Source organism: Chrysochloris asiatica, unplaced genomic scaffold, assembly GCF_000296735.1.
Source record: "Chrysochloris asiatica unplaced genomic scaffold, ChrAsi1.0 scaffold00018, whole genome shotgun sequence".
NCBI classification, from domain to species: domain Eukaryota; kingdom Metazoa; phylum Chordata; class Mammalia; order Afrosoricida; family Chrysochloridae; genus Chrysochloris; species Chrysochloris asiatica.
The window spans coordinates 15,519,564-15,541,765 of record NW_006408536.1 but is presented as its reverse complement, the minus strand read 5'-3'; the positions used below and the strand labels follow the sequence as shown (position 1 = coordinate 15,541,765).

General features: G+C 39.0%; 1 protein-coding gene across 1 annotated transcript in view; it reads right to left on the bottom strand.

The window, feature by feature from the left end:
• Positions 1-21,415, bottom strand: part of SH3KBP1 (SH3-domain kinase binding protein 1) — a 224,528-nt gene extending 203,113 nt beyond the window's left edge. Inside the window, exon 1 of the mRNA XM_006835591.1 lies at positions 21,382-21,415. Within this exon, the coding sequence (XP_006835654.1) occupies positions 21,382-21,396 (15 nt within the window). The 5' untranslated portion in view covers positions 21,397-21,415. The remainder of the gene's footprint in view (positions 1-21,381) is intronic.
• Positions 21,416-22,202: the final 787 nt, after the last annotated feature.

Sequence of the window (22,202 nt, the reverse complement as noted above, 5' to 3'; positions counted from 1 at the left end):
TATGACCAAAGTACTCCTAGTCTACACATCCATATTAGTCTGGTCTGTTTGGCCCCTCAACTCATCAGATAGTGCTTGGTCTGGGAATGAATGTGCACTTGAATGGATGGATAGAGCTGAACAGACTACTGCTAGCCTTGGGAACACAGTGGTCACCAGGCTGGTGTCAAGTTGCATCACTCCTAACACATCCCAATCTCCCACTGAAAACCTGGTTATTTTAAAAATAAATAAGTCAAACAACATACTACTTTTAACATTTACTAACAAAAGTTCCTCTTCCTTTAACTCTTGCCAAATATATCCAATGACCTCTTGGGGAGTTTTTATGTTTCATATACACTCCTAGCTCTCTAAGTTCTGGTAATACAGTTATTTAGCATTGGTCCGTATAGCCTTATAGGATTTCAATAAGTGGAGCAAGTAATGTTTTTCTTTTCTGTGCAAAATGAAGAAACCAATGTCTATAGGAAAGAAAATCACTGGATTCCAAGCCAGTGGAATCCAATTCCCTAATGACTAATATGTCTGTTTCTATTTGTGACTACCGGAGTATGAGCCTAGGATTCTGCTCAAATCACTGGTATAAAAATCCCTCCTCTGACTTCATTCTAATTCAGATGCAAACTCCTTTTAGTGTAAAAAGTTCTACTTATAGGGTTGTTCTAAGGAGAAGAAAGTTTATGTCTTATCTCTGAAAAGTTTCTTCTCCAAGAACACCACTCACAACTCACATCACAAAGTAACTAGGTTCAACTGGGGAGGGGAGGTGAAGGAAGGAGGGAGATAATTCTCTGTATGTTAGCAGCTAGCAAAGCCCTCCTGTTAGAAGGCCAGGTTTTTAACAAGTATTTTAGAAGAAGGTGATGGTCTAAGAAGCTATATGTAGACATCACTCAAGTCATCACACAAGAAATGAATTTTGAAACCACCAGTAAAACATAAAGGATGACTCTTTGAAGGCATTCCTTTCATAAGACTTGCCTTTCTGTTTAATACAGATTTATTAGTGTCCATTTAGTGTGAGACAAGAAAGCAGAAGAAAAGCTATAAGGAAGCTGAACATTATTCTAAAACACGGAAGCAGCAGTGCAAGAGGTTCTCCAGGCTGGTGTGTTTAGGATGCCCAACAGTTCAGAGACAGACACAGAAGACAGTGATGGAGAACGGACAAAAGAGTGTTTGCACAGGACCATAGTCACAACCTTCCTGTTTTCTTTTACCACCACAACTCAGGAAGATATATGTATTAAAACTCACTGCAAACGTTTTATATTTATTTTTACCAGAGGCACTTACAAACATGCTTCTTTCATGGGTACCTATGACTGGAGGCATTGTGAAAAGTTATTCTTGGCTCTCAGCAAAGCAGTAGGAGCAGAGCAAAAGCCCTACTAGCCAGCTCATGTCAGAGCCAGAACAGAAAGAGCACAAAGGAGCGTCTTTACAATGGAGTGCCTTGTGTACTTCTAATGGGAGGCTTGTCCACTCACTGTGAAATTTACATTAGCAACTGTCAATTCTCCCACATTTGGCTCTGCTTAAGCTATTTGATATCAGCAGAAGATATGCCAGAGTAAAGCACAACTCAAAATTCTAAAAATAAAATACATGGTCCAGTAGAAGAAACATGTATTTGTACTTTCGTTCCAGGAACAGGAGTTACCTTAAAATACCTCCTGTACCACTATGTTAATTTCAACTTCCCTCAAGAGGCACACTTTAGAGTCTATTTTTAATCTTGGCTATGGTGGTAGTGTTCTGTGGAGCTGGTTCCGACTCATAGCAACACTGTATAGGGTTTCCAAGGCTGTAAATCTTCATGAGAGCAAAAATGCCGTTTCTCCTGTGGAGCGAGTGCCTGGTGAACTAGTACTGCTGACCTGGCCATTAGTAGTAGTCCAGAGTGTAACCCACTATGTTACCAGGGCTCCTTTAATCTTGCCTATAAGAAAAAAAATGAAAGCAATTTTCTAATTATGAAATTGGGCACACTTTTTATCTTATTATTAGGCACATGTTTATTTCCCTGATTGTCTCAGAGAAGCTAGATGATTTCAATTATATTAAACTTCTCTGTTCAATCACAGTTAAAAACTTCGACGGATTTGTAGTTGCTTTAGAATACAGATATAATACAATTATTAGAAGTTTAACTGTCTTTCTCCCACTTTCTCTTCAGAAACAGGGCTCTCCTTGAGAGCAGGACCTAGGTGTTTGTTTTTTTCCCTTATCCTCACAAAACGTTCTTGTTGTTGTTAGGTATGGTCAAGTTGGTTCAGAACCAGAGTGACCATATGTACAACAGATCGAAACACTGCCTGGTCCTGTGTCATCCTTACAATTGCTGCTACATTTTAAGTCCACTGTTGCTGCCACAGTACCAATCCATCTTGCTGGGGGTTTTCCTCTTTCTTGCTGACTCTCCACTTTACATAGCATGATATCCTTTTCCAGGGACTGGTCCCTCTTGATAATATATCCAAAGTATGAGAGACAAGGTCTCGTCATCCTGACATCTAAAGAGCATTCTGGCTGCCTTCTAACACTGATTTGTTTGTTATTCTGGCAGTCCATGGTACCTTTAATATTCTTCTCCAATACCATAATACAAATGCATCAATTCTGTTGTCTTCCTTATTCACTGTTCAACTTTCACATGCATATGAGGCTATTGAAAATACTATGGCTTGGGTCAGGCGGACCTTAGTCCTCAAATTGACATCTTTGCTCTTGAACACTTTAAAGAGGTCTTGTACAGCAGATTTGCCTAATGCAATATGTTGTTTGATTTCTTGATGGCTGTTTCCATGAGTGTTGGTGGTGGATCCAAGCAAAATTAAGTCCTTAACAACTTCAATCCAGTCACCATGATGTTATATTTATTGGTACAGTGGTGAGGACTTTTGTTTTCTTTACACTGGTGTGCAACCCATACTGAAGGCTGTGGTCTTTAATCTTTATCAGCAAGTATTTGAAGTCCTTTTTCACTTTTAGCAAGGATGTACCATTTGCATATCTCAGATTGTTTATGAGCATTCCCCTCCAATACTGATGCCACATTCTTCATTATAAAATCTAGTTATCTTGGATTGTTTGCTCAGCATACAGATTGAATAAGTACAGTGAAAGAATACAACCCTGGCAAATACCCTTCCTGATTTTAAACCATTCAGTGCCCCCTTGTTCTGGTCAAGTGACTACCTCTTGGTCATTGTACAGGTTCCTCATGAGCACAATTAAGTGTTTCAGAAAACTCGTTCTCTGTAATGTTGCCCATAACTTGTCATGATCCACACAGTCGAAAACCTTTGCATAGTCAATAAATCACAGGCAAATATCTTTATTGTGTTCTCTGATTTCGGCCAAGATCCATCTGGCATCAGCAATGATACCCTCATTCCACATCCTCATCTGAATCTAGCTTGAACCTTCGGTAGTTCCCTGCTAATATACTGTTGCAGCCATTTTTGAATTATCTTTAGCCAAGATTTTACTTGCATGTGATATTAATGATATTGTCCAATGGTTTCCGCATTCCACTGAGTCACCTCTCTTTGCAATGGGTATAAGTATGGATCTCTTCCAATCAGTTGGCCAAGTAGCTATCTTCCAAATTTCTTGGCATTGATGAGTGAGTGCCTCTAGTGCTGCATCAGTTTGTTGCAAGATTTCAATTGGTATTCTATCATTTCACAGAGCCTTCATTTTTGCCAATGCCTTCAGTGCACAATGGACTTCTTCCTTCAGTATCATTGGTTCTTGATCATATGCTATCTCTTGAAATGGTTGAGCAGCGACCATTTCTTTTTGGTACAGTGACTCTGGGTATTCTTTTTATCTTGTTTTGATGCTTTCTGTATCTTTCAATATTTTGTTCAAAGAATCCTTCAGTATTTCAAGTTGAAGCTTGAATTTTTTCTTCAGTTCTTTCAGCTTAAACGTTGAGTGTGTTCTTTCCTTTTGGTTTTCTAACTCCAGATCTTTGCACATTTCATAATAATATTTAATTTTTCTTCTCAAGCTGCCCTTTGAAATTTTCTACAAATGTTGGTGGAACACAGCAGGTAAATTAGGATACCATTCATTACCCCTTGCTCTAGCATCAGCATCCTACCCCACATCATAACAGATAACATGACAGGGGATTGCTCTCTTTGGCAAGTCTAAGTGCCTCCCTGCCTCTTAGACCCCTCCACTGTTGGGGTCATTGTTATACATCAGCTTTTTCCAACCTGGTCTATGGGGACAGCACATTGTCCATGAAGTCTTCCTAGTTCTCTTTTGCCCCATCTCACTTTCTCTTGTTCCCTCACATCCAAACTTCTATAATTGATAACTATAAAGGAGAATCCAATCCCAGCCATGTTTCCAATAAACATCTCTCTACATATGACTTCCAAAGATTCATACCAGCTTGCTCCATCACATTATTTCAAGTTTGCTATTATGAATAAAAAGACCCTCGCTTGGGTAGACCATTATCACCCAGATGCATACAAACATGAACAATCATTCTCTTGTCTTGACATCATTTTCCAGAGATGGTCTCTAAGATGTTCCACCAACTAATCAACTCCAAAACACCTAATCCCATAATCTGGTAAATTTGAGAGACATTGAATATTTGGTCTTATTAATCAATGCATTATTGGTGCTGAGTGCCATCGAGTCAGTTCCGACTCATAGAAACCCTGTATAGATTTCTGAGGCGAGGCTGGAGGATTTGAACCACCGACCTTGTGATTCAAACCTAGCCCAGTGCTTATCTTACAGTGTCACACCAGGACCCCAAATCAATGCACAGTAGCATATTAAAGACTCTGAGAAGTCCTATAGTTACTGTTTAAGTGAATTTCACAGTATTCTAAACTTATCTCATGATAGAATTGCTATTTCAGGAGATATCTACTAACATATCACAAGAATTTGAAGTCCGGAATAGTTGGGGGTTCATCACCTACCCTTCCTAAAGTGTCCAGTCTTGCTCATCCTCTCTGTTTTCCAAGCTAACAACTTAGAACTTACCCTTGATTACTGTTTCACTGTACCTTCCCACCTAACCCATCACCAAGTCCCTGTTCTCAGATTTTTCCATTCCTCTTTGATCTCACCAACCTGAACCCCAGCATAGAGCCTCATTATAACCATGGGCTATTATTTCAAAGCCTTTCTAGACAAGGATGGCATGCCCAGACCATCTCCTTCATTTGCTCTCCCATAAGATTCTGCTTTTAATCACTCTACACCACCACCCCTTACTACATCTACCAAAGCACTCAGAATACATACTGCTTTCTCATGTCTGTTTATATAAATCCCCAAATCCAAAAAAAAAAAAAAAAATTCAGGGCTTTACTTCCAATTGTTGTCACTTGCCATTATTTCCCTACAGCTCTTATCTTCCTCTTGTGCTGCTTGTACATTTTCTCTGAATTCAAAACATCTGATCCCATCTTAGCTGCTTCCATTAGATTTTCCAGGGTTTACTCTTTCAACTGTATCTATCATTCTATTGAACACATATGTATGATATTTTATATTTGTATAGGACAGAAGTGCATCTGACCATCTGAGCCAAATTCTATCAATTAGTATTAACTTTTGCCTTTTTGAATAACTCTAGGGAACATGCCCTAAAAAGCTGGAAAGAACTATTTTAATACATTCACATGCAGGGAAGAAATTTTTTTTATCTGTGTTGAAACAAGATAACTTTTTAAAGCTTTAGTAGGGACTTCCACTCATGCTGGGGAAACACAGTATTGAAGAAAGAATCTAAATCTACTTAAGTGCTCAATGGGGTGGAGAATGTACTCTCAGAAAATATTAAAATCATAGGAGGCAGCTCTCCAAACATCTGACAGTATATGAAAATCCTGTTGATATTTTACCCTCAGTGTTCCTGAGAGGGGAGTCTGCATGCTATCTTGTAGGATCATCTGATTCACAGAGGATGAACAAGCCAAAGTAAATTTTCATTTCTTATACCACTTTGCCAAAATACAATTCGCCATTATAATTTAAAAACCTATTTTCCGTTGTTAGGACAGATAAAAGGGATACGGAAACCTTCCTTCTACCAGAGGATTCGTTTTGTCTTTTGGTTAACAATGCTTTCCTTTTAGATACATTTGAGGAATTTAAGAAGAGTGTGGGTGAGGAAGATAGAAGAATATGACAGGAGGGAGTATTATGGGGCTTGTTTGTCCAATGCTTTAACCTGAAAGATGCTTTACACAGGGGGACTAGGTCCTAATTTTCCTATGAAACAGCTGTGCAACGGAGTCCTGGTGTGGCGCTGGAGGATAAGCACTGGACTGCAAGGTCGGTATGAACTGCAAGGTTGGTGGTTCAAACTCATCAATTGTTTCTCAGAAACCCTATACATGGTCGCTATGAGTTCGAACCAACTCGAGGGCACATAACAACAACAATAATTGTGCGACACTGAACAACCCAACAAACTTACCAAGATATTTTCAGAATCTAAAACATTTTAATTCATTCAAGTAGGACATTGATCAAGCTGTTCCCCTTACCTGGGGATGGTAATTCCTCCACCGTATATTTGAATCCCAATCCTCTTAAAGTTCCACTAAAGTCCATTTGGCTTAAATTAGACAACTAGGATGTTCTCTACTGACACGGATCCCACACTTGTTTGTGATATTTGTGTGTGAGAGAGACTTGAGGGCAAAGCCACCTTTTATTCAGCTTTCCTTCACATCTCTAAATGAAAGACTGCTCCATTCATTCATTCATTTGGCATTCTTTTCAGGAACTACCTTGAGCTTTGACCTATGCTGGATGCTGGGCATACAAAGACAAGGCTGGCAGAGTACTGGATCTTTCATGACTTCAAAACGTGGCAGTAGAGACTGATTCGTTAACAGATAATCACAGTGCAAAAGGACAAACACTAAAATAAAGATGAGGTGAATATGGAAGAAAAAAAAGGAGTCAGTGATGATTTTACCTGGAGAAACAGGACTCTCAGCAATGATAGGACTTGAGGTAAGCTCCAAATGATTGAGTAAGAATGGTCAAGAATGGTGGAAAGGGTATTTTAGTCCAAGAAAAGCAAGAACAAAGGCAAGAATGTATGAATTGGAATTAGGGGGACTTCCAGGCACAAGGAGTAGGGACTCTTGCGGGACAGAGGGGGGGGGGAGGGATGAGGCGCTTGGACATTGGCTACCGAGAGTAAGGGGGGGGGGGGGGGGGGCAAAGGGAAAGCGAGCAACTTGAGTCAGGAGGCCATAAAGGTAAGTTAGGGTCAATGTTATATGGTTTGTGTTTATCTTAAAGGCAACTGGTAGTCATATAAAGTAAGAAGAGGGACGGCATAATCAAATTTGTGATTTTAATACCAAAGATTTGGTGGAAATGTGAAGAGTGAAGATGTAAAATGAGAACGTACAAATCAGGAAACCAATTAGAATGGTGATTCAGTAGTCTGACTGATGCAGTGAAACTAAGGATGGAGACGAGGGAAGAGGATTGAGAAAGCTTTAAACTGCCTTTCTATCTGTATTTCAGTCACCACAAGGATAAATCAATGATGTGGACTGATTTGAATATAGATAGAAAAGTAAAAGAGAGCCAAATTCTGTCATCTTCTTGGGTCTACAAATATGCACTCAACAAATCAGTATCAATTATGAGCAAAGAGCAACATTTAAGTTCAGGCTCTGATAACACAGTCAAAAGAAAACAGATATGGCAGCTCAAAAAAGCAGCATGGAGAACCTATGCTGGTGGGGTCAAGTTCGGTGGAAAAAAATAATAGGTTTGTGATCATTTTAACAATTACCTTACTGTTGAAAACACCAATATACCATTTAAAAACACAAAACCCTTTCTAAAAGAACCATAAGAAGCCTTTGACACATACACAAAAAGCATCTTGCTAACCTGACAAATGTAAACAGTTTAGTCAAATATGTCTCTGAAAATGTCTTGAGCTAGAGACAAAAATGGGAAATTTCCGTCCGCAAAATACATTTCCAAAGTTTTCTGTCCTTGAGTGTAAGAAAGGGAAACAGAATCATTTGAATCAGAAAAGCGATAATACTGGGAACAATGTTTTGTTTTCAAATAAAACTACTTAAAAGGCTTAGGACATACTCTGTTTTCCCTAAAAGCCTTCCTGTGCCTAGGAACACTGACTGGAATGGCAAAAAATTGCTCTCGAGGTGCTGATATCCTAATACTTAAGACTCAAATACAAAACAATCAGGAGTGTAAAAAGAATCTAATGAGGTGAATTATAGAATAAACCCAGGTATGTCAAGAAATTATATCTTGAGACTGCTTACTGCTTCATCATACACCTGGGTCTTATCTGAAGCACTCCTAACACCACTAGCACAGACAACCTGTCCCCTCCATGAGAACCATCCCTCTGTCTAGTTAATGTGAAATGCTGTTGTTACGTGCTGTGGAGTCGGTTCCAACTCATAGCGACCCTGTGTATGGTTTTGGTTTTAATACTGTAGGACTAAATCTTTATTTTCATCTCCTGCTGCAAAGATTCCCAAAGAATAACATGCAGTTTCTTCCTTTAATCATATGGGCTTCTGTTTTACAGAAATGAAGAGCAAATTACATCAGAAGCAAGCTTCAAACTGAAACTGGTTAATTCTAGTTCAACCCCCTGTTGAGAATTTGCCTTTTCTCCCTAGATATACAGAATCACTACCACTTGTCTGTTAGTATGTTGCACTGTGGTGGCTTGTGTGTTGCTATGATTCTGGAAGATAAGCCACAGGTATTTTAAATACCAACAAGTTTACCCATGGTGGACAGGTTTCAGAGAGCTTCCAGACAAAGACAGACTAGGAAGAAGGAGAGACGAACTACTTCCAAATAGTTAGTCACTGAAAACCTTATGAATGGCAGAGAAACACTGTCAGATATAGTGCTGGAAAATGAGTCCCTCAGGTTGGAAGGCACTCAAAATGCGACTGGGGAAGAGCTGCCTCCTTATAGTAGAGTTGACCATGATGACGTGAATGGAATAAAACCCATTTGCACAATGCAAAATGAAAAGAAACAGAGGTAAACATCCACTAATAATTGGATCATAGATGGTATGAAGTATGAATCTAAGAAAATCAGAATTTGGAAAAAATGAAATGAACACATAAACATCGATATCCTAGGCCATTAGTGAACTGAAATGGACTGGTATTGGCCATTTTTAATCTGACAATCACATGGTTTACTATGTCAGGAATGACAAATTGAAGAGGAATGGCATTAACATTCATCATCAGAAAGAACATATCCAGATCTATCATGAGGTATAATGCTGTCTGTGATAGATAATATTCATGTGCCTACAGGGTAGACCAGTTAATACCACTATTATTCAAATTTATGCATCAACCACTGAAGCCAGGAAAGATAAAATTGAAGAATCCTACCAACGTCTTCAATCTTAAACTGACCCAACATGCAATCAAGATGTATTGATAATTACTGGTGATTGGAATGCAAAGGCTGGAAACAAAGAGGAAGGATCAGTAGTTGGAAAATATGGCTTTGGTGACAGAAATGATGCTAGAGATCACATAACAGAATTCTGCAAGACCAATGATCTGTTCATTTCAAATGCCTTTTTAAAACAGCACAAAAGATGACTATACACAGGAACCTCACCAGATGGATACACAAAAATCAAATTTACTACATCTGTGGAAAGAGACAGTGGAAAATTATATCATCAGCCAAAACACAGCCAGGGGCAGATTGTGGAACAGACCATCAATCGCTCATATGCAAATTCAGACGGAAGCTGAAGAAAATGAAAACAAGTCCATGAGAGCCAAAACATGATCTTGAAAATATCCTACCTGAATTTAAAGATCATCTTAAGAACAGATTTGACACATTAGACCCTAAAGACCAAAACCAAAAGAGTTGCAGGATGACATCAAGAACATCATACAGGAAGAAAGCAAAAGGTCATTTAGAAGATAAGAAAGAAAGAAAAGATGAATGCCAGAAGAGACTCAAACTTGCTCTCCACTGTTGTTGTGTAGTGCCGTGGAGTCAGTTCCGACCCATAGCAACCCTGTATAGGGTTTCCAAGGAGCAGCTGGTGAGCTTGAACTGCCAACCTTGCAGTTCAAACGGCTTTACAGTCTGACGCATTAACCCATAGCGCCACACCAGGACAAACTTGCTCTCCACTGTAGAGATGCTAAAATAAATGGAAGAAATGAGGTACAAGAGCTGAACAGAAAATTTCAAAGGTCAGCTATAGAGGACAAAGTCAAATATTATAACAAAGCGCGTGAAGACCTGGAGTTACAAAACCAAAAGCGAAGAACTCGCTAAGCATTTCTCAAGCTAAGGGAACTGAAAAAAATTCAATCCTTGACTTGTGCTACTGACGGATTCTCTCACCAAATTATTGAATGACACAGAAAGCATCAAAAGAAGATGGAAGGAATACACAGTCACTGTACCAAAAGGGAATGGTCGATGTTCAACCATTTCAAGAGGTAGCATATGATCAAGAGCCAATCAATGATCCTGAAGGAAGAAGTCCAAGATGCATTGAAGGCATTGGCAAAGAACAAGGCACCAGGAATTAATGGAATACAAATTGAAATCTTTCAACAAATTGATGCCGCACTGGAGACACTCACTCATTTATGCCAAGAAATTTGGAAGACAGCTACTTGGCCTGGTTTCTTTGCTGCTGCTTCCATGATCACTGGAGGTGCTCAATAGTTTTAATTTACTTCAGCCAATAATAAATTACTTCAACAACCATCAAAACTATTTAGATTTATGTAGATAGTACCAGGAACAATTAATTTCTAGGCACTAGAGTGTCCTGGTGTGGCACTGTAGGGATAAGCGCAGGATCGCCAAGGTCAGTTTGAACCACAAGGTTGGTGATCCAAATTCACCAGCCACTCCTCAGAAACCCTATACTGGGTTCATTATGAATTGGTACCTGCTCAACAGCTCTTAACAACAACAACAACAAGGGACATAACACACCACTTGCCTGTTGTGCTGTGATGACCTGAGTGTTGCTATGATGCTGGAAACTATGCTACCAATATTTCAATACGAGCAAGGTCATCCACAATGGACAGGATGCCATAGAGCTGCCAGCCTAAGACAGACTAGGAAAACAGGCCCAGTGAACTTCTTCCAAAATTAGTCAATGTGAACCATATGGATCACCACAGAATAGTATCTGATATAGTTGTGCAAGATGGCCCCTAGGTTGGAAGGCATTCAAAGTACAGTGGCCAAAACAACAGACTCGAGCAGATCAGTGATTGTGAAGACATTGCAGAAGTCAGCAACATTTCCTTCTGTTGCACACGGGTTGCTATGAGTTGGAGTTGATTCAATGGCAACTAACAAGGGAGTAAATAAACCCGACTCCACGGCACATAACAACAACAACAACAGGCTATCAGAGCTCCTTAGGAGCATGTGGTGGTGGTGGTTATGCACCATGGAGTCGGTTCCAACTCATAGCGACCCTGTACAGGGTTTCTGAGGCTGTAAATCTTTACGGGAGCAGAAAGCCTCATCTTTCTCCTGCGGAACAGCTGGTAGTTTCGAACTGCTGACCTTGCGGTTCGCAGCCTGATTTGTAACCACTATGCTACCAGAGCATGTAGCAGGTGTGAAATAATGTTAGGCATAGACTTAACCAGTTGTATGACTTAACCAGGCAAGTTACTTAACTTCTCTAAACTTCAGTTTCCTCATATGAAATATAGATGGTAATATGTCCTGGTGTGGCACTGTGGGTTAATGCACCAGACAGCAAAGCCGTCTGAACTGCAAGGTTGGTGGTTCAAGCTCACCAGCTGCTATTTGGAAACCCTATTTATACAGGGTCGCTATGGGTTGGAACTGACTTGACGGCATTTAACAACAACAGATTCTCTAAGAAGACTAAATGAAAAAAAGGAGTCAAGCTCGCAAAATGTGCCTTTTGGTTTTTTAAATGATTATATATTCCTGAGTGTTTTTGTTTACATGCTCCCCCCACCCCCAAAAAAAACATATAGGGAATAGAAGCAGATATTGTTGAATGATGATGCATGGAGGAGATTGTAATCATTGCAATGAAACAATGAGTGTAAAACTGATGTTCTCCCGTGTACACTATCACTCAATATACAATAAAAACTTAAAAAAAAAAAAAAAAGGATATGGTAAAATGAAGGTGATAACTCTGTAAAAGGAGAAAGGATGAAAAGTAACAATCATCTCCCATCTAGCCATCACCTGGGAGAAAAAAGACAGAGAACAAAGAAAATAGGAGAGGTGAGGAGGGCCAAAGCTGCCAACCCCTAGAGCTTTTGGATCAACCAACCTTTGTTCAAGGGGGTGCCCTAAAGTGAGTGGCCAGAAATCCATCAGAGGAGCCCCTCAAGAGCCAGCCCATGCCAGTTGCTTCTGGTTGCACTGGAACTGCTATTTACTGTTAAGGATGGAAAAACAACAAGGCGTGTGTCTGGAAAATATGGCCTGTTTTAAGAGAACAGAAAGCCTTTTATTTAGAATTTTGATACTCGGGAGTAAACACACCACCATTAAAAATTACCCAGAGCCATCTTTTACAAAATTTGGCACCCACTCAACAATGGAGGAAAAGGTCCTAAATCGCTGAGCCAAGCAAATACTCCTCCCAAGGCATAAAGTCATGTAGTACAGATTTCTAAAGCCATGAGTGGAAATTATGGCCAGGCATTTCAATGTGAAAAATTGAATTCACAGTAGTCTACCTGGCAGTGTCCAAGCCCCACTGCTAAAGGCTGCTCCTAAAGGCTTCTTTTATTATCAGCAAGGAAAAGAAACCAGAATTCTGTTCAGATCCCATGCACAACCTATTAAATTCAACAGATCTCTGTGGAATGCCTACCACTATGCAGCCCATAAGCCAAAGGTGTATTTCTATGTTATTTTTATTTTTATGTTGTCAATAAAGTGTTATGCTCTCAGCTACAATATAGGAGATTAAAACAGAAGGTTGATGGGAATCTATGTAAGCCCAAAATTCCAGTTCTCCCAAATCTTCTAGGTGTCCAGAGTCCTTAACACTGAGCATGAACAGTCTTTTAAAAAGATGTTTACAAAAAGTCTGTCATATCATGGGAAGTTTTATGTAATGCCAAGCTAAAAGAAGATACAAAGTTATGTGTGTGAAAAAAAAATTACGAGTGATATGATCTCAACAGCTAAAAATGTCTGGTAAAACACCAAAGTAAATACAAATAAATGTTAATAGTGGTTGCCCCTTTGCCCCAGGATGATTACATTGTTGGGCTCTTTCTTTTTTTAAATAAGTTTTTCTACTTTCCAGGGTTTCTAAATGACCAGGTGTTATTTTTATAATCAGAAAAAAACTAAAGTTAAAACAGTAACGTATACTAATGTAAGTAAAAGTGATATTCTACTGCTTTTACAAATCCTTATTGAAGTCTTTCTCTAAAGTCTGATTTATTTCATTATCAATAGATCCTAACTAGGAATCATGTGCAGTTTTCATTAGTGTGTCCTTACATTTCCTTTTTCCGAGTCACTAATAAGAACGTTAAGTACATCGGATCTAAAATGAGTCATGACAGCAATTCACAAGACACTACCTATACACAACATCCCCTGCCATTTATCACAACACTTAACTTACTCATCAGTTCATACCTTCAGTGACTAAATAGATGACATAAAGAAAGTACTGAGACAGTTTATCAAATGTTTTCTTAGTCACAGTCCTAATTAGACCTATGAATTCCTCATTCTGAAAGAGATTGGGAAAAAAAGTTAATTATTTCACTTTGTAGCTATTTTCCATGTAGGTATGAATAAAGACAATGCTTAAAGAGCCTTCATTTTCCCAGTATTTGTGTGTGTGTGTGTGTGTGTGTGAGAGACAGAGAGAATTATGTGGATTTACATGGGAGAACATCAGTTTGAAATTCATCCTATTGTTTTTAATTTTCATTGCAATGATTACAATCCCCTCCATGCATCATCAAATAACCAAAGAGTATACCACAAAGGCCTCCACCCACCGGCTGTCAGCACACAGCCCCTCTCCCTCCCTGAGTCCAGTGTCCCCAGGCGCTCCATCTGTCCAAGTCATCCAGTCTCCATCCATGGCATCACTGCCTCTCTGGGTAGGGTCATGCTCTCTGCTCTTCTCACTTGATGGTCCCAGGGCCCTCTGCTCCTGGGCTGCAAAATCAATCACTCCCCTCCTTTTATCAAAAAACATCTACCTTTACATTTCTGACCGTCACAGTCAGTCCTGCTGGCAATTATTCACTATTGGGTACCATAAGAGTCTTAATCCCATTTCCTTTCGCCAGCCCAGTCCCAACAGATTGGAAATCATTCTCACTTTCCCAGTATTTGAAGAAGTATTGATTTAAGGGGTGTGATAAATAAATTTGAATAGGGTCTATAGCATCATTTTTCTGAGTTTTCTAGCAGTTCCCCATCTCTTCACAAGTAAAAATTGTTTTTAGACACACATACAAATCTAAGTCAATTCAACTCACAGTGACCCTGCCCACAGGCTTTCCAAGGTTGTAAATCTTTACAGAAGCAGACTACTGTATCTTTCTCCCATAGAGTGGTTGGTAAGTTTGAACTGCAGAGCTTTTGATTAACAGCCAGGCGTTTAACCACTGAGCCACCAGGATGCTTTTCTTTTTAGACACAAGTCTAAGTAAATATAACATTTTCTCAAATTGGAGAAAAAGCATAGCATGATGAAAACCAGACCCCAAAAGGCTTGGTGTTCCATTTTTCCCTGCTACTCTTAGAACTATTTACTCAAGTATATAGTAATTTAAAAATTATATCGATTTCACAGATATTTCAATTTCTCAGCTATATGACAACCATCTATAGTTGACATGAACATACTTTGATTATGCTAACTTTAAAAAAATCAAGTTAGCCTTTTTTATTTGTTTAAATGGAATTCAAGTTTGGGGTGGAAGAAGGTTTAGGAAATGTTCCTTTAACAGGAACCTTTTAGTAGAGCAATTTCTGGTCTGGTGGAGTACATGGTCAAGTCAGTTTGTACTTGGCAGCCATTCATATTCACTCTTTCGTTCATTCATTTAAATACTAGTTTAATAGCAAGTCTTAGAAGGAAAAAAAGAGTATCCGTAAGGCCATACATTCTATTTAGAATGCCCAAGTTGTAGGCAAATTAGATCCTCACCCTATGAGCAAATGTTAAGTTTTTCATTTCTAATTTTGCATGTCCTCATTTTCCTGTACTAAATATTTCCCCATTCTCTGTACCATACACAAAGGCATCAAATCAGATAAAACAGAGGGGGAAGGAAACTCTCATTTAAAAAACAAAAACTTTTTTAACCCCATGAAATCACCTATTTTAATCATGTTATTTCTTAAAAGGCACTTTTGTTGGGCATATGCTATTTTTAAAACTGTGTATGCCCAATTAATGCATTTTCTGGTCTTGAGAGATTCCTTGTTCTCTTCTATTACAATTGTTGTTGTTAAGTGCCATCGAGTCGGTTCCGACCCATAGCGACCCTGTACAGGGTTTCCGAGGGTGTAAATCTTTACGGGAGTAGAAAGCCTCATCTTTCTCCCGCGGAACGGCTGGTAGTTTCGAACTGCTGACCTTGCGGCTGGCAGCCCGATTCGTAACCGTAACTACGCTACCAGAGATGTTTATTTCAAAGTTCTCCACATGTAAACCCTAGAAAGCAGCAATTACTCCATTTCTTTCACAAAGATCTGCTATCTGTTCTACACAGGAGGGGAATGACCAGAAATGGTACTTTTTGAGTTTATCACCCACCTATTTCTTAGTTATAATTCATAATCTCTTTTAGACATATGGTTATCAGATGGCTATCTACTTGATTTTACAAGGAATTTCAGTAAAAGACTTTCACATCTTCCCTCCAGATCACAACTAAAAGTTAATCAGCTATTTTTCCCAATACCCAACCTGATCATTATCAAGATAAATGGTGCTGCCCTTTCTTTCCCACCATCAGTGGGACCAGATAACAGTTAACTACCAAACCTCACTTCCTTGTGGACTCTAGTTAGTTTTGTCTCTTATCTGCAATGGTCACCATTTCTCCATAGCTCCTGTTTTCCAGTTCCTCAACCATCTTCATTCACTGCCTTTTAGTCATCAACTCTTAGGATACCCTTGCCTCTGTCTAGCCATTCAATTTCATGTCAAGACAATTAATCCACATTAGAATCTTTATTTCAAATAGTTTCTTGACTTAAGCCAGGGTTGGGCTTCACACAAACATATCATTCTATGGCCCCATAAAACCACTTTTATTTATTTTCTTTTTAAACTGATGAAATTTTATATTCTTTTTCATTGAACATATATAGGGAATTTCCCCATTTAAAAAAGAGAGAGAGACCACTGAAAATAAGTAAAATTGTTCAGAATTCCAATTTACTTGGACATGTAATGTCCCTGATCCAGAAGTATCTCTTCCGGCTTCACATTAATTTTCTCTAGAAAGGTCGCACCTTTTACTTAAACCACTTCTCTCCTCCTCTGTCTAATGACCTATGACTGATGGCTCTGGTTGGAAATGTCTGGTTTGTTTGAACTTTGGGCATTGAATACAAAAATTACATCAGAACAGTAGAGATCGTAAAGCCTCTTACTGGAAAACAGAGTAATGTGCTTATCAGTTACTTTCTGCTCCCCTTGACGTTACAAATCAATAACGTGAGAGGGCATTGCTTAGGTTGATTACTCACACGTGTGCACATAGTTACCAACTTCATAACATTCCAGCTTCTTCAGACTTGAAATACAAACAGAGTCCTGGTGTGGCACTGTGGGTTAATGCGCTAGACTGTAAAGTTGGTTTGAACTACAAGGTTGGTGGTTCAAGCTCACCAGCCACTCCTTGGAAATCCTATACCGGGTCGCTATGGGTCGGAACTGGCTCGATGGTACTAAACAATAACAACAACAATATTTCCATCACTTGAAAACAATAGGATTCTGTATTATGAGTGAGTACTGGTGTGGTGCTGTAAGATCAACACTGCACTGCTAACCACACGGTTGATGGTTCAACCCACCAGCTGCTCATCGGATATCCTATAAACAGGTTCAGTGTGAGTCAGAATCAACCGAATGGCATTTAACTATGAAGAAAGACCTAGTGATCTATTTAGGAAAACTCAGCCAATGAAAACCCATTGTACATGAAGTCATCGTGATTTCAGGTAGGACTCAATGGCAGCTAACAACGTTCTCTGCTTCTGGGAATGCCTGAATGTGGACAGGGTACCCACTGGAGTCTGAAGCAATAGAAACTAAATCTAAAATTAAATATATAAGATATACCCACCAGTCACTTAATCTAGAAAAGGTATACAAAAAATTTTAGAAAAGTGACTTCTAGTAGAGAGAAAAAATGAGAAATCCAACAAAGAATTAAAAAAAAAAAAAAAAAAAAAAAGACTGAGCAGATGCTATCAAAACAAATGGAGCACAACATATTAAAGTCACTGGTGGATGCAAATGCTTAGCAAGTAAAAGAGAAAAAAAGAAAATGAGGCAGTAAATCCATCTTTACCACTCTTAACTTCCTCATCTTAAACAAGCAAAACAAAAATACAACTTCTAAGTGCTACAGACCCCAACCTTTGACCTTCACTTTTCCAAATACAGCTTATTCTATCCTCAAAAGTTAAAGGATAAATTTAACTGAGAGGATGCACCTAGGTCACAGGCCATCTCTGAAACGGCCTAAGGTTGTCTTTTTGATGCAGAAAGGTGCCCTGGTGGCACTGTAGGATAAACACTGGACTGCTAGCTGCAAAGTCAGCAGTTCGAATCCACCAGCCACTCCACATGAGAAAGATGAGGCTCACTGCTCTAGTAAAGATTTTACAGCCTCAGAAGCCCTATACAGGGTTGTTAGGAGTCGGAATCAACTCAATAGCAGTGGGTTTGATGAAGAAGTGGCTTTTAAGGCAATTCTTGTACATTCTTAATTTGTGAATTGCTCATTTTATAAGTCAAGCTTGGAGAGAGAACAATACGTATTCATTAGAGGTTTATTTAGAGGTTACTGTGCTTATGTTTCCATTTGTTAGTATTTATGAGTATACATGTATTTGGGATCTAGCCACTAAAATTAGGATTCTGAGACAGGAGTTAGGCTGCCATTTTGTACTTTGTAAATGGCCTCCAATGCCACAAAAAAGTATAAAATGTATTGCTTCCTAACTGATTGATCTCTCTGATCTAGATTTTTTAAACGTAAGAATTCTTAGGGCACACTTTCATGTTGTCAGAACCAACTAGCCAGCTTGTATTATAGCTGTCCGTTCATTGTCACAGAGCATTAAATATACCCTATCCCACTGCAACTCAGTTGGCCAGAATATCATTTTACAACTAAAGAGAACATGAGAGAGAGCAAAGCAATCTAGGTGCATAAGCATGAGTAATTTTATTGGCCACAAAGAAATTTTTGAAATCTTGAATTTCAGAACCCAAAAGAATCTGCAAACTACAGGATATAAATATTATGAAATAAAGAGTAAGATAAGAACAGAAGATAGCCACAACTGAATACTTATACCTCTTCAGTTTATCTTATGGAAAAGTACCCAATGAATTAAACATGACTTTTGTTTCCTACCCCAAAGAGATTCAGTAGGTAAGAAGAGAAATCAATCATAAAACTGGCTTTCCTCATTATGTAAGATAAAACAAGTACCAGTATTTAGAAGGATTCCTCGTGTGGTGCTGTAGGATAAGCACTGGACTGCTAGCCTCAAGCTCAGTAGTTGGACTCAGAGGTGGAATCAACTTGACAGCACTTAACAACAACAACATTTAGAATGAACAATAGTGACTAGGAGACATTTTAATCTTTTCTCAAAATGACTGTTTTGAACCTATTCTAGATAAATTTTTTAGTATACTCAAGTAACTGGATGGGGCTAAGTGAGAAGCAGTCCTGGTCATCATTAAACCTCTAAAACCAAGGGCTGTGGGCACAGGTCTAGATCTTCTTTTACACAATTTATTATCTCTGGGATTGTGTGACTGATGAGCTAGTTAATGGGGATTCTCAGCCAGGAGATCTTTTACAGACCCATAATCATAGTAAGAATACTATCTTTTCCCCTTGATGACAGGCAACATGAACACACATTAAAAGCTAAGCCGACATTTCAAGAAAAGTACACAGAATGCTTTTACGGGGGTTTCCACTAGGAAGTAAAACTGACTTTCTGAGATGCAAAAAGTCTTACTTTAGTTCCATGTGAATTTCATACCAGATACTTGGTTTATTTTCATTAAAAACAAAATAAAAAATATTTAAGTCTACCTTTACTCTGGAAATGCCTATTCAAAAAATGTTTAGCCTAAGGAAATAATCAGAGAAGTTCCAATGAAGCATATACACAAGATGGCTGTTTCTAATATGAAAAATTTGGAAGCAATCTAAATAGTTATCAAGTGGGGAATGGGAATGAGTCAATAGATGGTGGTCCATTTTCACAATGGAAACATACCCGAAAAATGACCACTTGACTATCTGACAAAAAAAGAGAACCCGTAAATGTTTTAAGTATAAAAACAGGCAACATTTAATATGGCTCCACTGTTGTATGAAGAGCAGCATGTGTACTGTCTGCACACCCAGGCTCAGAAAAATGTCTAGAAGGAGACATACAAAATTCTCATGCTAATATTCCTGGATAATAGGATTAAGGATGATTTCTATTTATTACTTCATGCCCTTCTACTTTGCATTTTCATAATTACAATAATTATTATTACTACAAAGAACTCCAGCAGTCACAAAAGTAGCAGAGCTATTTCCATTTTGAGAAATGAATAAGCAAAGGGTTCCGGAAGCTCTCCACAGTGCAACAAATAGCTTATAGCCACAGAAGCAAGCCTTCCAGAGCCCCTGGGGACTATCTTCCTTTCTCATTCTCCAGACACTGGCCTGAGGGGACCAGCAAGCCTATGAAGAGAGTACCAAAGCCACAGCTGAGGAATTTCTGTAAGTCATACCTTACAATCAATCATGACTTCACTCAATTTCTCAAATGAAGAGTCATCATCTTCATCTGAATACCTAATTCTGATTTCTACTTCTCAGAACTCAGAATGATGTCATCTAGCAACGAGACCAGAAAATTTAAGATGGCTTTCTCCCATGTAGTATGCCATGATAAGAGAGAACAGGAAAATTCTCTCAAGCCATTACAGATGAGTGTATTTTTATTTCAGTCAATTCTTACCTATATTCACCTCACATACCTGCCTCTGTTCTTCTAGGCAAACAACAGACACCATTAAAAACCCTTCAAGAAATTGTCTGATTCTTAATGTGTTTAGAACAATATATTTCCTTATCACCACCCTATTTTCCCTTTTTTGGTGATTTTGAAAATATTTTAAGTTAGAGACAACAGGAAAAGAATATAAAGGGATATATTTTATAGACATGATCAAATATCCCTTAAGAAATTTTTTTTAAGAGACAAGAATACAGAAAACATATGATGCATTGTGAGCCTTACTTACCCTGTTCAGGGCCTTTGTGTTTGGAAAATGACAAACTTCTTTTTCTAGACAGACAAATATGAACAATTCACATGGAGAAACCAAACTATCTACGACCAGAAAACTCATAGAAAGTCCAATAACATAGTGCCTTAAGGAAAAAAATCTATATATGAGTACATACAAATAAATGCTCACTATTACAAAATTAGCCAAATATCTTTACCTCCACAAAAACCGGTACAACAGCATCCAGACTACTAACAGCTTCTCCATTCACAAGGAAAATGCCACGGCTCCAGGCCCCTCCAGAGCAAGGTGCCACACAGCTGGCTTGCTGTGCGTGGACATAGTCTTCTCTCCCCCTAAGCTAACCTGAAAATCAAGCTGGACTTGTTTACTGCCCCAACATCTGTAATTGCTAAACATCTCAGTGACATGGTGTAACAGTTACTGCTTATGCAAACTGCCCATCTGAATGACTGTCTGCAGCATGAGCACATGAAAATCCAAGACACAAAGAAATTGGAAACATATGTAAAAATTAATAGCCGAATTGACCAAAGGGGGAGGGGAGGACTAACACAGCAAAATCGCTCTGGAGCACTAGCAGACTTTACAAAAGAATCTCTCCTTTAGAGGTTCCTCCTTAGCAGGGCCACAGCTCCCCCTCCGTGTGGGATCCTGCCTGGCACACACATCCCTTTAACCCACCCGTGCAAACTTCTAACAAATCTTGCTACAAAATGGGACAGAGACGATACAAGTTAAGGGAATTTATTACGTCTTGAAAAGCAAAAGAAAAATACCTCCTCTCCCATCATGCAGTCAGCCTCCTCTCTGCAGTTTGAAAAGATCCCAGAACTACCCTGGAGTCCTCCCACTTCCTTCCACCAGCCAAAGGCGCGGAGCCTGCAAGACCCAGCCTAACCCTGAGTCATACTTGGGACCAAATGAGCAATGATGAGAACAAAGCTCGCATTTGTTTATGGCTCAGGAAGCCAGGGCCAATTCATGGCTTGGGTGGCTTCTCTAGGAGCCCTCTTCCCTGGCCTCTTGGATGCAGAAACCCAGGCTACCTCCTGGGGCCCGGGCCCACAGGTGTGAGTGACCTTTCAAACAAGGCCCACACTAAGGGAGTGTTTATTTGGCAGGACCCAATGATAACTTCTTTTAAAAAATGCCACCAAGGAAAACAAAGCAAGCCATCTTTCAACAGACAATATGACTGGGAAGTATAGAATATGATTCATATGTGAAATGCCAATCATGCAAATGCCTGGATTGTTTTTAAAAAATCAAACTAGTTGTACTACACAAAAATTACTCATTAAAGGGGAAACAATGGAGGAAAACAGCTGTAGCGTTAAAGACATACTTTTCTATAGAAACATACGTCACTGTTGTTGCCAGCAACGTCATCAGTAGTACCATAAAAGATTGGAATCGAGTGTTTAAATAGCAAGATTGTTTGCCCAAACGCAATACCACTTTAATCATCATCTCAATGTATTTAAAGCCCAGTGGTAATTAAACAACAACTCTAAAGCCAACATATCTGGGATCAAAATCCTAGTCTGGCCACTTCCTGGTTATATAACCTTGAACAACCTATAACTTCTGCTTGCCT